Source organism: Plecotus auritus (genome assembly GCF_963455305.1).
Source record: "Plecotus auritus genome assembly, chromosome: 4".
NCBI lineage: Eukaryota > Metazoa > Chordata > Mammalia > Chiroptera > Vespertilionidae > Plecotus > Plecotus auritus.
This window is the reverse complement of record NC_137775.1, coordinates 159452967-159467875: the sequence shown is the minus strand read 5'-3', so window position 1 is coordinate 159467875 and position 14909 is coordinate 159452967. Positions and strand designations below refer to the sequence as shown.

At 38.3% G+C, this 14909-nt stretch overlaps 1 protein-coding gene across 2 annotated transcripts in view; it reads right to left on the bottom strand.

The window, feature by feature from the left end:
* GRM3 (glutamate metabotropic receptor 3) overlaps positions 1-14909 on the bottom strand; it is a 198846-nt gene that overhangs the window by 76426 nt on the left and 107511 nt on the right. For both annotated transcript variants that reach the window (XM_080666476.1, XM_080666477.1), the window contains exon 2: positions 6854-7465. In XM_080666476.1, the coding sequence (XP_080522602.1) occupies positions 6854-7321 (468 nt within the window). In that variant the 5' untranslated portion in view covers positions 7322-7465. The remainder of the gene's footprint in view (positions 1-6853; positions 7466-14909) is intronic.

Sequence of the window (14909 nt, the reverse complement as noted above, 5' to 3'; positions counted from 1 at the left end):
CATTTTTACATTTCTAATGATAGAAATACTAAAGATAGTTTAGTAAAGGGGTTTCTAATGCTGTCACTCTGGTTTTCTTAAGGACAGATGATGCTTCCTTCTCCTTTGTGTTTCCTGCAAGCACAGGATCTGACATGGCCAGCATTCTTTGTATTCTTTATATGGAGAGACTGTATGAGCTAGATTAGAGGATGGACGGAGCTCTAGCCTTATCTGAAATGGTCCTGGGTGCCCAGTTGTATTGAGTCTTGGGTGGTCTTCTCTGGTTAGTCAGTCTAAGGGAAAATGGAGTAGAAGCTTTAGAGATGATCTCAAATCGAGGCATCTTTTGTGGCACACGTGTAGACAGTAGAGGCAAGAAAGATCAGGGGACTTTTATCTCACATGTCCACTTTGCTACATCATCTGTCTTTGGAATCAAACCAAGTTTGCCATTGTAGAAAATGCTGATTTTCATTTGTGAATATCCAGACCGATGTAGAATAAGCAGATCATGGTTGTGATTGCCAATCCAAGATTCGTTTAGGGATTTTCAGCCTCTGGAAATGTTTTAGGTTATCATTCTATTAATTCAATTCATTCAAAAAGCCTTTACTCTCAATGTGGAAGCATTATTTTAGGTGCCCTCAATACAAAGACAAAAAGATGTGGTTCCTAAGCTACTCAAGTAGCTTACAGTTTGGTGGGAAAATAGAGATGCAAATGAATAATTATATTTAATAAGATAGTAGTTGAAGTGTTTGTTTATGTAGTGGGAGCTTGGGAAAGATTTCTCAAAAGGGATAGGGTTTGAGCTGTGAACTAAAGGAAAGAGGGATTTGGCAAGGCCTACAAATAGCTAAAGAACATTACATTCCAATTGGAAGAAACATTGTGTTCTTTCTTTCATGAAAAAATATGTAGATACTATCCAGTAGACCATGAGAAAGCAACTTTCCAGGAAGACTTTAAAGGCAGGTTTTCTATTTGTACAGATCTGTCTTTTTCCTGTTCAACTCCATTCCTTTCTGCTCATTCTGTTATTCTTTGTGGTCTCCTGGTACTTATATTGCCAGCTGATACTTAAGTTCTATACTTGCACCTGTTTTATGTATGGATTTGATATAGTTTCTAATTTGCTTATACGTGTCTCAGGGGCTCATAAGATGTCTACTATTTAAAAATTGTATTTTACATTCTCTTTTCCTCCTGTTACCCAGACTCTACACAATAGTGTTCTTGCTGTACCTAAAAATATGTTTAATAAATGCTTATTTTCTGATGAAAATGATTTTTTGAGTGTCCAGTTGTAATATGTAAATAATTGAGATGCTAGATTCACCCAGTGCACAAAAATACTACCATAATCAAGTGAAACGACAATTGACTAGACTTCTTCAAAGTGATTCTGATGAAAAAGAGCCTATTATTTATTTGCTTCATGTTTTAGGTACTTCCTTTGCCATCACTCATATCCTAATAGTATTTTGCTTGAGCAACATATAACTTTAAAATTAACAAGTGCCCTGCCCAGCCGGCGGGACTCAATGGTTGAGTGTTGACCTATGAACCAGGAGGTCATGGTTTGATTCCCTGTCAGGGTACATGCCCAAGTTGTGGGCTCAAACCCCAGTGTGGGGTGTGCAAGAGGCAGTCAATCAATGATTCTCTCTTATCATTGGTATTTCTATCTCTCCCTCTCCCTCTCTGAAATCAATAAAAATATATTTTTTAAGAAATTAACATGTGCCCTTAAATACCATGTACAGATGATCCCCAACTTATGATGGTTTGATTTACAACCTTTTGACTATATAAAGGTGAAAAAGTGATGCCCATTCAGTATAATCTGTTACTTAAATGTTGACATTTTCTAGGGCTAGCCATACGCAGTATGATACTTTCCCATGATTGTTGGACAGCGGCACCGAGATGATTTTGCCCAACTGTAGGCTACTGTAAGTGCTCTGAGCATGTTTAAGGTAGGCTCCAGGAAGCTATGGTGTTTGGTAGGTTAGGTGTATTAAATGCATTTTCGAATTACAATATTTTCAGTTTATGATAGTTTATCAAGATGTAACTCCATCATAAGTCAAGGAACATCTGTAGTTCAAACACTGATATGTTGCTTCAATTTCCTCAATAATAGGACAGCTTTTGTTTGAATAACTACAGTGACTGAGGAATTACTTCCTACCCCCTTCCTTCTAGATTATTCTATTTCATTCCTAAGAACTCTTCCTTATGTTGATCCTGTGTTTTGCTCTCAACCAGTTTGCCAGTGGAAAAGGGGGTAACTTGTAATTTGGCAATGTATGGAAATATTTTTGGATGTCACAATTTGAGGTGCTGATGAGATCTAGTCTAGTAGGTAGACGTCAGTGATGCTGCTAATCCTCCCACAATGCACAGGGCTGCTTCACACAACAAAGAATTATCTATCCCACTAGTGTCAAGGTTGAGAAACTCTGCCCTAGATCTAATTTATTTATCCACAAAAATATACATTTTTCCATTCATCTGTCTGTCTGATACTTGAACACAGCTAACTATATTGAAGGCTTTGTACTTCCAAATCCTGCAACTTTTTTTTCTGATTTGCCAATAATAAGACCAGTAATTCATGTATGACACTTCCCCAAAGCATTTGAATTTAAAGGAGAATGAATAATTGAGGGAAGATGATGCTTAATATAAATTGACCAGTGGTGGTCCACTTTCATACTATCGAATTAGGTGGAGGAGGAATAATATAAGGGGTCTTGATGTGTTGTTCTCCTTACCCCATATAAAAAAATGTGACACTGCAAGGGATTTCGTTTAAAGAGTTATTTTTTCTCAGAGGCATAATGTGAGCAATGCATGGCATGTCCAAATCTATGTCATAATAAATAATATTATAACTCTTCTCCCAGGGTTAGAGAGTTCCTGGGATATGAATACTACCAAAAAATCTGTAAAAGGGTCTGATTATACTACGGATGGGAAGAGGTAGTAAGATCATTTTAGGGATCTCTCCTGCCCTTACTATGAGCTTAGCTTTGAGAGGCTATCTGACCCAAATTCCCATTTGTTGCTGAAGTCACTGTAACACTAAGGGGCACAATAATAACTAGGTCAATTTATACCTGTCATGTTCCAGCTAGAATTTGCTCCAGCTACGCAAGCAAGACTGACAAAATGATACATCCTCTGAAAAGAGTGAGGGACATTTTTGGAACATTTCAAAGGACATTTTAGACTAGACAACTTAGGAGCTCTAACTAGAGTCTATTTTTTAAAAGCACAAATTTAAACACTGCTGCAAAATAAGTACCACGTGGACAACTGCTCAGCTAAAGGCAACTAGCCTGAGTCTCTTCTTGAATCAAAACCATTTTCCCTGCAATGGGTGGATTACAGGCTTATGGAGAAGAGAAGAATAGTCTTAAAAATGTTTTGAAAAGAAATTCATTCACTAGAGGGGGTGGATAGACCCCATGTATATTTGCTAACAAAGAAGGATTTTGATGCCAGCTTTCATTGATTATCAAATTAAGAAATCAAGACTGTTGCTTTATAAAAGGGACCACCACAGAGTGGTTTGTCTTACTGACTAAGAAGATTAGGAAAATAATTATTCAGGTCTTCATCAGTGGTGATACAGCTTAACCCAGCAAATCACTAAGAACTGCTCCTTTCATGTAGTTTTTGTTATCTGCAAACAATGCCTATTGTATGAACTCACACAGCGGGGCATATCTCCTCTACTGACTTCTAGGAGAATTCTTCTCCTTTAGTGGGAAGATAATGAAAGAAGAGGAAGCTGGAAAGAAAGCACCTCCTGAAGAAATCTGGCCCAAGTGGGAAGATTATAACATCTGACTGGCCCAACCACAAAAGGGAAGGTGCACAAATATTATCATTTTCCATCTCTCAATGGGCAATGTTGTGACTGAACATTCTGTGACCTGGTTTGGGACTGGATGCTATGATTAGATAATAGCAATTTTTAAAATTGTGTGGTGGATTTGTATAGTATATTTCTTCTACAAATTTTACCCTCTTTTTCTCTCCTGCTCAGTTCAAGCAATGACACTTTCCAGTAAATATTCAGGAAATAAAAAGCAGTTTAAAAAGGATGATAGTTTTGACTGATGTGCATGGATCTTTGAGACTATGAGCTACCTGCTGTCATTACAGTTCCCAGACACAGAGGTGTATAATCAGAACTGGGCCAGGAGCAGAAGGAGGTGAGTGTGAGAGGTACCCCGAAAAATCCTCTCTGTTAAAATGTTTCCCTCATTAGTGTACAAGAGTGCCTTAAATTTACAGTTAGAAATGTATTGTTTTGGATTGCCATTGACTATTTTTCTAGGATTCTTATGAAAAGGCAGATATATTTCAAAAGGATAATACACTTGAATTATTAGCTGTATAAAAGTCCCCTAAGACCTCTTTCATTTATGATGCCTAGCTGAAAGCAAGACTTTGTGGGAAAAAGTCACCGGAATTGAAGATGCTAGCAACCTGAAAGTCACTGTATAGACAAATTGCTTTACCTCCCAACCTACCTTGGCTGGGACCAGTGTATGGCCTAATCAAGACTGAGTAGTCAGGACACCTGGGGGCCATGGAGGAGGGAGTGAAGCTCTCTCCTACCCTCCCTCTTCAGCACACCTTCTTACTCCTGTCAGGGTCACTGTCCACAGCACACGCACACCTGCCACAACATTCTGATCATCCTCCTCACATCTAGCATCTCATTCACACTGTGACCCAAGTAGCCTTTCTCCAATGAAACTTTCATTCTATCAGTCATCCTCGAAGCCTTTCTAAGCATCATCTTACCTTGTGAGCCACATGAACATATTCTGAATTGTAGTCACTGTTATTTTATAGCAGTATTGTACCCATAGACAGATTTTAAGTTACTTGATATGAAGGCTGTGTGCTCTACATTAGTGGTCTCCCTAACCCTTGCAACAGTGACCTTCATGAAGACTGAAGTACATGGGGGATCCTCAATGACTTCATGGGACTGCTCGGCCACTGAAAGGGCAGACCATGGAGCTAGTTTTAGTTGTGGCTCTTCCACTGACTTTTCCTATAATTTTAGGAACATTTATTGAATCTTTTGGGTTTTGGTGAGGCATTTCCCACAAATTCTCTCAATTTATCCTCTCAACAACTTTATATGTATGTAATTCATTTCAGAGAGAGGAAAGTAGGGGGAGAGAGAGATAGAAACATCAATGATTAGAGAGAATCACTGATAGACTGCCACCTGCACACTTCACACTGGCATATACATAATACCTCACTAGTGGTAATATTAGGCATAGTATAAATATTTGTAAAATGATTGGCACATATCTGCTGAAATTGTTATTGAAGTATGACAGATGTATATTTTTTAATTCTCTTGTCTCAAATAGAAAATTCCATCTCTCTTGATCCAAGTATAGAAAGAGTGCAAAATTACCATTATATGCTTTGAAATGGGCAATATTTTCATCTGTCTAATGAAGTCAAAGGGTGTTTTTGAAAAGTTAATTATCTTAATTACTCATAATATGAGGATGTGCTCTGAAGAAGGAAAGAAATTTCAAATAGCTCATTTTGAATAGCATGGAATTTTACATAGAATTTTAAATGCCACAAATCTGGGATATAGAAATAAGGTTATTCCTATGCAAATAAAGCCAATTTAAGTGGTTCATGACATAGGAAGACACTGTGAGTATAATATGGCTTTCTCTAGTACTTGGGGCTTTGATTATAGTAATTTGGTAGGAAGTAAAGTATATGACTCCTAGAATTATGACTTTTTATTACTGTGATATTAATGCTTCCACCAGAAAAAAAAATTGAACTTCAAGTAACATATAGAAATCATATGGGACAGTTGAAAGAGCCCCAAAGTACAAAGGATCTATCGGAGTCCTAGTTCTTGTGCTACCTACCAGTGGGAGTTTTATGAAACCAATCTTCCTGGGGGTTGGGAAAATGAGAAAGTTGAATAGGTGAGCATTGCAAGAGTTTGAATAATATGTTCCTTATTTTTCTAACGAAATTATGAGAGCCTCTTACCAGTTTTTTATCTAAGTTGGGAGCTGAATTGTTCCTTTTTTTTTTTTTGGTAGTCATTATCTGACTTTTCTGAGTAGATTATCAGGGTTATTCATGAGAAATTGTTTATAAATTATCTCTGAGCAAAATGATGCTTTAGTAAAAATTAGTGCGAAAAAAAAATAGAGTTCAGCGATATTGAATCTTCTTGTGGTTGATTATATCAATGAATTCAGTTCTTTACTCCATTATATACCCACATCCTTTGTGATGTAACTTGTCCTGTGGGCAGGACATATTCCCCCACTCCGTGACTCTGGGCTGAGGCCTGTGAGCTGCTTTGATAGCAGGCTGTTAGCAGATAGGATGCAAAAAGAAGCTTGGAGGGGCCTGGGCTGTTAAATTTGTGTTCACTTGCACCTCTGTCAACACTCTGAGAAGACTATGCCTGGGCAACCTCACTGATTCCAGTCAGAGAATAAGGGACAACCTGGGGCAAGGTCACTGCTAGCTGAACTCAGCCTTGATAGGCTTACTTCTGTTGATCTTTAGACTTAGAAACTATAATAATGAATTATTGTTTTAAGTCACTGAATTTTGGGGTAGGTTGTTATGCTGCAGTAGCTACCTGACATATTTCTAAACAATTTTCATTGCTAGACAACTGTTCTGTCTGCACCCCTATATTATCAAATACCCATAGATATGAACAATGACACTGTTAATATCACCCATTGATCAAGTTATGAGGATAGTCTCTTGTTTGACAAGATGTAAAATGAAAGAGACACAACGTTTTAGCAGTAGCCCTGGCCAGACTTACCTGTATGGAAACACTGCTGTAAGAGCCACCAATGACCCCTGCAATGAGCAGTGGGCTATTTTCTTGAATGGCAGGGGATCCATCAGGACACATATGTTCAGCTTCATCCACTTTAGTCAAAGATGCCCTGACAAATTCCAGTGATTGCTCTAATGCATAGGTATCCCTTGAGCATGTATCCAAAATGTGGACACCCAACTTCACTCCTGGTAGCAAGTAATTGTCTTTGTTGATTTCATCAATAGCAAACAACATGGCTTCCAGGCGTTGAATCCCTCGGTCTTCATTGATTCTCCCGCATTCTTCAATTCCGGTGCCTTTTTCATTAATAGGAAATAGGCCCCCTAAAACGAGGTCACCTTCTATTTTAATCTCCCTCCTTATAAAGTTATGATCTCCTAAAGAGAGTAAAAATCCCTTTGAAAATAAAGCTAAGGTAAGAACTTGAAGTCTTGTCAACATCTTCATGAATCCTGTTTCTGTACCTGTAGGAGATATCAGTGGATGGAGCCAATGTTGCCCGCTAGACTTCCTCTCTCATTTCCAAACTGGGCCTTTGGCCTTTCCTTCATATAAGGGAAGAACAGACTAGCAGAGTCTGTCACCAAATTCCTAGAGAGATAAAAATTATATGAACAAAAATGGTAAAAAAAAAAAAAAAAGAACAGTGATTACATTGATGGTCCCCATTCAGGCCTTTGATGGGATAATGACTCAAAGTACCATTTATTAACCACACACCACACCACTGCACCAGGCACTCTCCCACAGTATCCTCACCCAGTCTTTTCAACCCACTGTGATGTAGATCTTAGTATCCCAGCTCCCAGAAATGAACACTGAGGACTAAAGAGATAATCTGGCAAAGTGTACTTAGAATGGAGATAGTGTTCAGATTCTGTTTTTTCTAATGCCAAGTTCAGTACTCTCTCTACTGAGCCATTTACTTAGCTCTTTGTAGAATTACAACTTGGTCTGAGTCTTTATTCCCTCTCTTTAAGCTACCTTTGTAACCAACTCCTTTTATTCATTCTTCCCTTCCCATTTGGAAGCAAAACAAAACACAATTATAACTCTATCACCATTTCTGAATTCCTACCATCACATCCCTGTCCTCCCTTCATAGGTGAACTATTCAGAATAATTATCTGCAGCATTGTCCCCATTCCCTCTTATCCCAATGCTCTCAGCCCACTGCATTCAAGATTCTTTCTTCACTGCTTTAACAAATGGCTTTGAAAAAAGCTACTATTGATCTACTAGTTTCTAAATTCCATATTCTCACTTTAATCCTCATTTTACTTGACTTTAAAGCTTGACTATTTTCCATCTGTTGAAAATTTCTAGGTTTCTGTTTTCTGACTACATCTCAAATTCCATTGCTGAACACCCCCATTTTCCCGCCCCCTTTCCTGAGCTCTAGCTCCGCCAGTGTTCATAGTTTCAACCTCCACTTAAATGGCTCCTAGGTTAATTGCCTGCTAAACAGCTGTACTGATACACCCCTCTGTCACCTCCAGGTCTACATGTTATAAACTCTCCCTTATCTCTGTGAATGGATTTTCTCTCAAGCCAGAAACCTATATGCTAGAGCCTTTCTCATTGCTTTCAATTAGCCACTAAGTTCTGCAGAGTCTACCTGCTTTAACACTTCTCAAAGCCTTCTTTTCTCTCCCCATTGTGCCAGGCTCTTATGATCTCTAATAGGACCATAGCAGTAGATTCCTAGAGAGCTGCCGCCAACCTCCAAAGCACCTTTTTGTGAATTATGAAGAAGAAGAAGAAAAAAAACCTTCCTCGATTACACAACTTCAAAACTTATTATTGTATAACTTGTACAGTATAGAGGCTTGGGAAAGTGCAATTGTTGACGCCTGGCTGCCTCCTCCAGCCAGCGTTAGGCGGCTCCTGACAGGCCCTCATGTCTAGAGGAGTGCAGTGAGCACTAGTGCTGGGATTTGCACAGTAGATTGTAGCTTAAGAGAGTTCCATAAATCGAGCTTCTTCATACAACATAGGCTAGAACATATGGCAATGTCCTGCTGTGAGGGCCGTGTTTTTTACAGTAGGCTAAGGCCCTCCCAGGGATCTTTTCAAAACTTGGTGTGGAGCAGTCCCACCACATGCACACAAACCAATGGACCTACTGTTGTACTGCTGGTCGCTCCACTTCCTAGCACTAGAGCAAAGTCTGGGCAGCACACTCACTCTGCTTGCCCACCCCTCTTCCTGCTAGGTGAGGTAAGCTTGTATAACTTTCGGAGGTAGGTGAGAGAAGTGACTGGGACTCCGGGAGCTTTCCCCGACAGGGTACAGTTGTTTGCCCCTGTGTGGGCCGTATAGTGTGCCTGTATGCTCTTCTGCTTTTGTGCATAATTGTGGATTGGTGGGCTGTTCTGAAGGAGGGGGCTCTCCTGGCTGCTTCTCTACTCAATCAGGATGCCTGAAAGCCATACCACCCGTGTGTTCTCAGATAAGTTAGCAAATGTTAACAATCTGAACAGTGTCCCCTTGATGAAAACGCTCTGTCTAATGCATAATCTTAACTGCAACTCAGAGTGGCCCATCTCCTGTCAATCTAAATCTACTTTTCTCTAGGTTGGAGGATTGACTTCTTCATTCTCCTTGATCTTGTCCCTGGCTAGCTCTCAGGTCTTACTATTCACTATGCTCATCAATTTTGTCCCACTTCGGCCTTCAAACCTATGCTTCAGCTGTATTGAACTTTGTTCACGTTAGTGGACACCAGGCTGTTGCTCATATTATTCCCTTGGCTGAAAATGCCCTTCAACACCCATTTATCTGTAAACCCCCACTTATTTAAGATTCAATAGTCACTACCAGGAAAGGACAAGAATTCTTTCCTATCTTCCTTCCACTGTGGAATTGTTTACTTCCTGTTTTCTATTCCTGCTGTAGTTGGTTCAAGAAATATTTGCTATTGCTGTTACTATTATAACTCATATTTGTTTCCTTTTCTGCTCATTGAAAATAAAGGAAATGGCACAGCATGTAGGATTTTTAAGATCTGAAGAAAAAAACAAAACTCAATGTGAAAAACACAAAACAGGAATGAGTCCAGTGTTCAACAGTTTTGACATTTCTCCCTTCTCTTGTTAGCAGTGCCCTTTAAAACCCAGCTTCCCACATGCTCCGTTTCTTTTGCATGGAGCAAGTGATGGGCTGTTTGCTTGAGACGCACACGTCCTCTGGGGTTTATTTGGTTTATTTATTTAGGTGTGAACCTCAGCAATGACGGCAGCAGTCATTGGAATGCTCAGTGTTAACCCAGGGCCTCTCTGGGAGATCTGCCACAGGGCACCAGAAAGGCTAAAAACAATAATGTTTTAAAAAGTTGATACTGTAGGAGAATTAAAGAAAATTCATATCAATTTCTGGTCTCTCTTTGATCTTTATGTGCAATTCCCTTTGAAGCAAAATTGTCATGGAAGGCAAAAGACACTGCAATCATTATCACTAATAATAAAGAAGCAGAGATTGCTCTATAGAATAATTGTTTTATGTGCCTAATAAAAGAGAATAGTTAATTAAAAGAAGGTCATCAGCACAGTCTTACCATTATGAAAAAATGCAGGTATCTCTTGACTGTGAAGTATGACTTCTCAAAGGGTAAAGATAACCTCAAGTTTATGGAAAGCTTAATTCTCTCTTGGGAAAATGCACTTAGTCAAAGATGACTTCAAATGAAACCTCAAATTATACTTGAAGTAATAGTATCTATCAGTCTGCCTGTTTCACAAGTAGAGGCTCTGTTTTATTCATCTCTGTGTATTCAGGGCCTTGCATAGTGTCTTCAATCAGGAAGATATCCAACAAATGTTTCTTAAAGACATACCAATTATGTTTGCAAATGACTCTGTTATTTTATTTGTGGCATAGAAAATGGGAATTCTGATAGAGAAGTGGATTGTTTTATTTCATTACCTACCTAATCATCCCAAGTGCTCTTACCCTATTATGTTATTTGATTATAGGACTGCCAACAGGTAGAACTACAGGAATTACTTTGCATTTCTCTAGGAGAAAATGCTGCCTTTGTATTAGGAAGTTGAAGCTCTGATGGGTGCCTAATAAGCCAAGAGAGATGCATCCCCAAGTTGACCTACATTTACTTCTTTTGGGTCAGGAGAATACACACTTAGACACATGCACATTATCCTAAGTCAAAGCTTCAGAGATGCATTCATTCATTAAATATTTATTGAATACCTACTATGTGTGTGCTAGGCCATGAGCTGGTACCCAACTGTAAACAAATGAATATGATCTCTGCTGTCAACATTTCAAATGCTTAGATATTTTTATGTAGACAGTGATGGAAACTTACTCCTCTCTTTTTCTACCAACTATCTCTATCATTTGTGAAAATCTCAAAAAAGAAGTATATTGTAGATTTCCTTTAACATGGGAATTGTAATGAAGTGCTTGACTCAAAAAAACAAGCCATTGCAAATTACATATGTTATATACATTTAGAAATTAGATACACAGATCTTAAAAACAAGTTGACTGACAAAAATATATAAAATATTTTTCCTTTAGTTCTCTGACAGAGCATCTTTAAGTAACATTTAATGTAGTCTTAGAGAATTACAAATTAAAAATCAATTCGAGTAATGTTTAAATACATTGTCTTAATATTTTCTTACTTGCCTTTTCCTTAAAGCAGAATTTATAATGATTAAGACTGTAGGGCTAAGCATAATTTTAAAACACTTAGCATTGTTTAAAATGAAGCCCTAAGAAGCTAAAAGATGGGGAAATTAAAATTTAACATTGAAAAATAGACAAACATGCTTAATTCAATGCCACTGTTTATCTCCGTGTCACAGCTTATCGGGTTGTGGGAAAGGGCACCAATTAGTTCTTCTTAGGTTTCTTTTATTATAAATCAGTCAGCAGCACATTCCCTAGGTAAACAGGCTCCCTACTGCACCCACATTCATATGCAGCCAGGGGATTGCAGCTCTGCAGTCAAAGTTCTTCATTCTGGGAGGATGAGTGATGTGTCAACTACAAACAAGCATGTGTAGCCCTCTCTGCCGGCTACCTGCTTACCAAAGTTCTATTAATCCATGCCTTATAGCATCTCAGAGGTTTGCTGGGAATATAACCCCTGGAATATGTGGGCGGGAAGCATTTCCACACTCTACATATGCTAATGTGTATTTTCCTTAGTCTCTTGACTTTGCACAGGGACTTATTGTTGGAAGTAAAATCCAGTTTGACTCAATGAATACTAGTAAGCTGTTCATCCAGGGGAGATACAATGCCAGAAACTGGGCTCACTCTTCCCTACAAATAAACCCTTAAGTTGTGGAAGGGCTTCTGAGCCTGTGCTCAAAGCCTGCACACCCAAATGATCTGAAGAAAAGTTAGGGTTAGTGCTAACATATGCTATTTGACTATAAATTTGATTACACATTCTTCAGCTGCCAGAATTACACCGTAGACAACAAAAGACGTGGCCCTTGTTCTTAGACTGCCATTTTCAATTGGATGAACAGAGGCTGTAGCTATGCGGGCATTATTAATAGCAGAATGTATGATTGCACAATTCTAATACCTTTGCTCATGCTAGGGAATAAAGGTAATTTTTTTCCCTAGAAGTCCTTAATGGATTATTATTAGTAACTGACTATTTTCAAACCAAATCATTTTTTATCAGATCTAGCTTACAATTTCTACCCCTTTGTAGGCTTCTGCATTATTCTAGCTATAATGGGGTTTCTTCATTTGCTGAATTGCCATGTGGTTTGTGTTATGTTTATCAATATGATCTATTTTGTTTTATACTTATTTGCATAGTTTTTAAAAGTTGAAATTTAATAATTAACAAAATGGTTCTTTCCTCCCCATTAGATTATAAGCTAATAGATATCAAGGACAGTGCCTTAGACATCATTGTTTTCCACAGTGCCTCACGTATAGTTATCAAATGTTGGTTAAGTGATAAATTAAAATTTAACATTGAAAAATAGACAAACATGCTTAATTCAATGCCACTGTAAGTAGTATGATGGTTTTTTAGACTGGTCAGGAGATTGGAAAAATAATTTGGAAATTTCATTCAAACAATGAAGCCATTAAAAAAATGTTATTGTAGGTCAAGATTCAATTTTGACTCTAGAGAAATTCAGCCCAGATACCCCTGATCTTTCCTTTGACTTTGAATTGATGATTTTAAAGAAACAAATATAAAGTAAAACTGGAAAAGTTGAGAGCACTTGGAGGAATTAGCAAGATTAAGATGCATATTATGGATCTGATAGAGATTAGGAGGAATGGAAATCTCCACACCAAATAGTTCTTTGAAAGCATGCATAACCAAGCAGAGGAGTGGAGGCCAAGCCTCTGTGTTAAGATTTGAAGTCAGGGAGGAAAGTTCTGCATTCTCTAAAATTTTTCTAATTTGAAATCCTACATGTATATCAAACTCCAAATAACAAAAAAATTAGTTGCAGTTTTGGGAATGAATGGACAGATCCTTCCTGATGAGCCTATGTTATTCATAGAGCACATGAAAGAAGCCCAAGAACCCTAGGAAACAACACTGAAGAGGGGACACTGTCAATTTGCATGATGAAGCAGAAAGAGATGATGATGAAGCCAAAAGGAAAAATGCTCACTTCACTCTTTTGCCTTGGACAACACCCTCCCCCCATCTCCACCCCGTTCCCACCACACACACATACAGCCACATCTCTCATTTCCTTTATCTTCTAAATTTAGAAGAAAGTGTTTTTATGAGGTAGGCAAACAGACGTACAATTGTGCTAAACTTTGGTCCTTAGGGTAATGGCTAGTAATTTACTTTTAATCAGTAATATTAACTTGGTCACTGCCCTTGAAAGTAAATCATTATTTTTCGAAATGCCAGCTTGCACAGTATTTTCCTGTGTGTGTGTGTGTGTGTGTGTGCCTGCAGCACGTGGTGTGTTGCTATCTCAGCTGTTTTTTTCATCCTCAAGTTTCCTAACCTCATTACAAAGCCTTGGAATTGGAGCCTCCCCAAACTCCCTGCAGCCTACCTTTGTCCTTTTCCTCTTACAAGCTGCCAAGTCTAATAGAAGTTACAGGTTTGTCAGCATGAACAGAGAGTACAGAAACTGGGTTTATCAAAAGCTTTCTCTAGCGCTAGACAAAATGGTAATGGGAAGAAATGGAGGAATACTGTTCATAGGAGAACATTTTTACCTGTTGGCAATATGATCCATTAAGGGCTATTATTAATAATGTCCTCTGCATATGCAGCCCTTCCTCCTGAATAATGTCAAACTGTTTTTGCACAATGAATTAACTCTTACTGCTTCCTGGTGAGAAAGAATTACATTATTTATTGCTGAAGAAAGAGGAAAAAACCACCAATTGTTCAAGGTAGTAGTGCAAATTAATTTGTTACCCATATAGTGGTGATCAAATTTTTAAATAGGCTAAAACATTGGCTTAAGAAAGAACATTTTCAATCATGAAGTTTTAGATACCTCAATGTACAGGTAATGCAGTATCATGGCCTAATTGATATTCTTCAAGCTCTAGCACTTATGAACTCAACTCAAATAGAAAAAACTTGCATATATCAGACACTGTGGAACTGTGGACTTAAAAAATTGCCATCAAACAGGCAAGTAAATGCCATTAATATCTCCAGCTCTTCTAGTCTCTGACATGACTTTAAGACATGCTTTTAGTTCTATTTTGTTAAAATTGGCGGGGGAGGGGGGGCGCGAATGGGACTATTGGTATGCTTTAGTTGGCTGGTATGAGCTCTCAAGAGCCATATATACATATTTCTTCCCAAGTCTGTTTAGTGATGTCACATTGATAACTTCAAATTGGCTACAGTGGGAGTATTTATAGTGCAGAAATCAGCAAACATTAATAACCAGTCCCCTCTCAAGTCCTGAAGGTCTTAAACATTGAACAGAATACTTCCGTGGTAAATTTAACAATTTGGTCTTAAAATCCGTTCCCAGAGATTCACAATGGAAGAGCTCGGGAAAGCTATATGGCATGATACTTTAGGTCAGTGTTT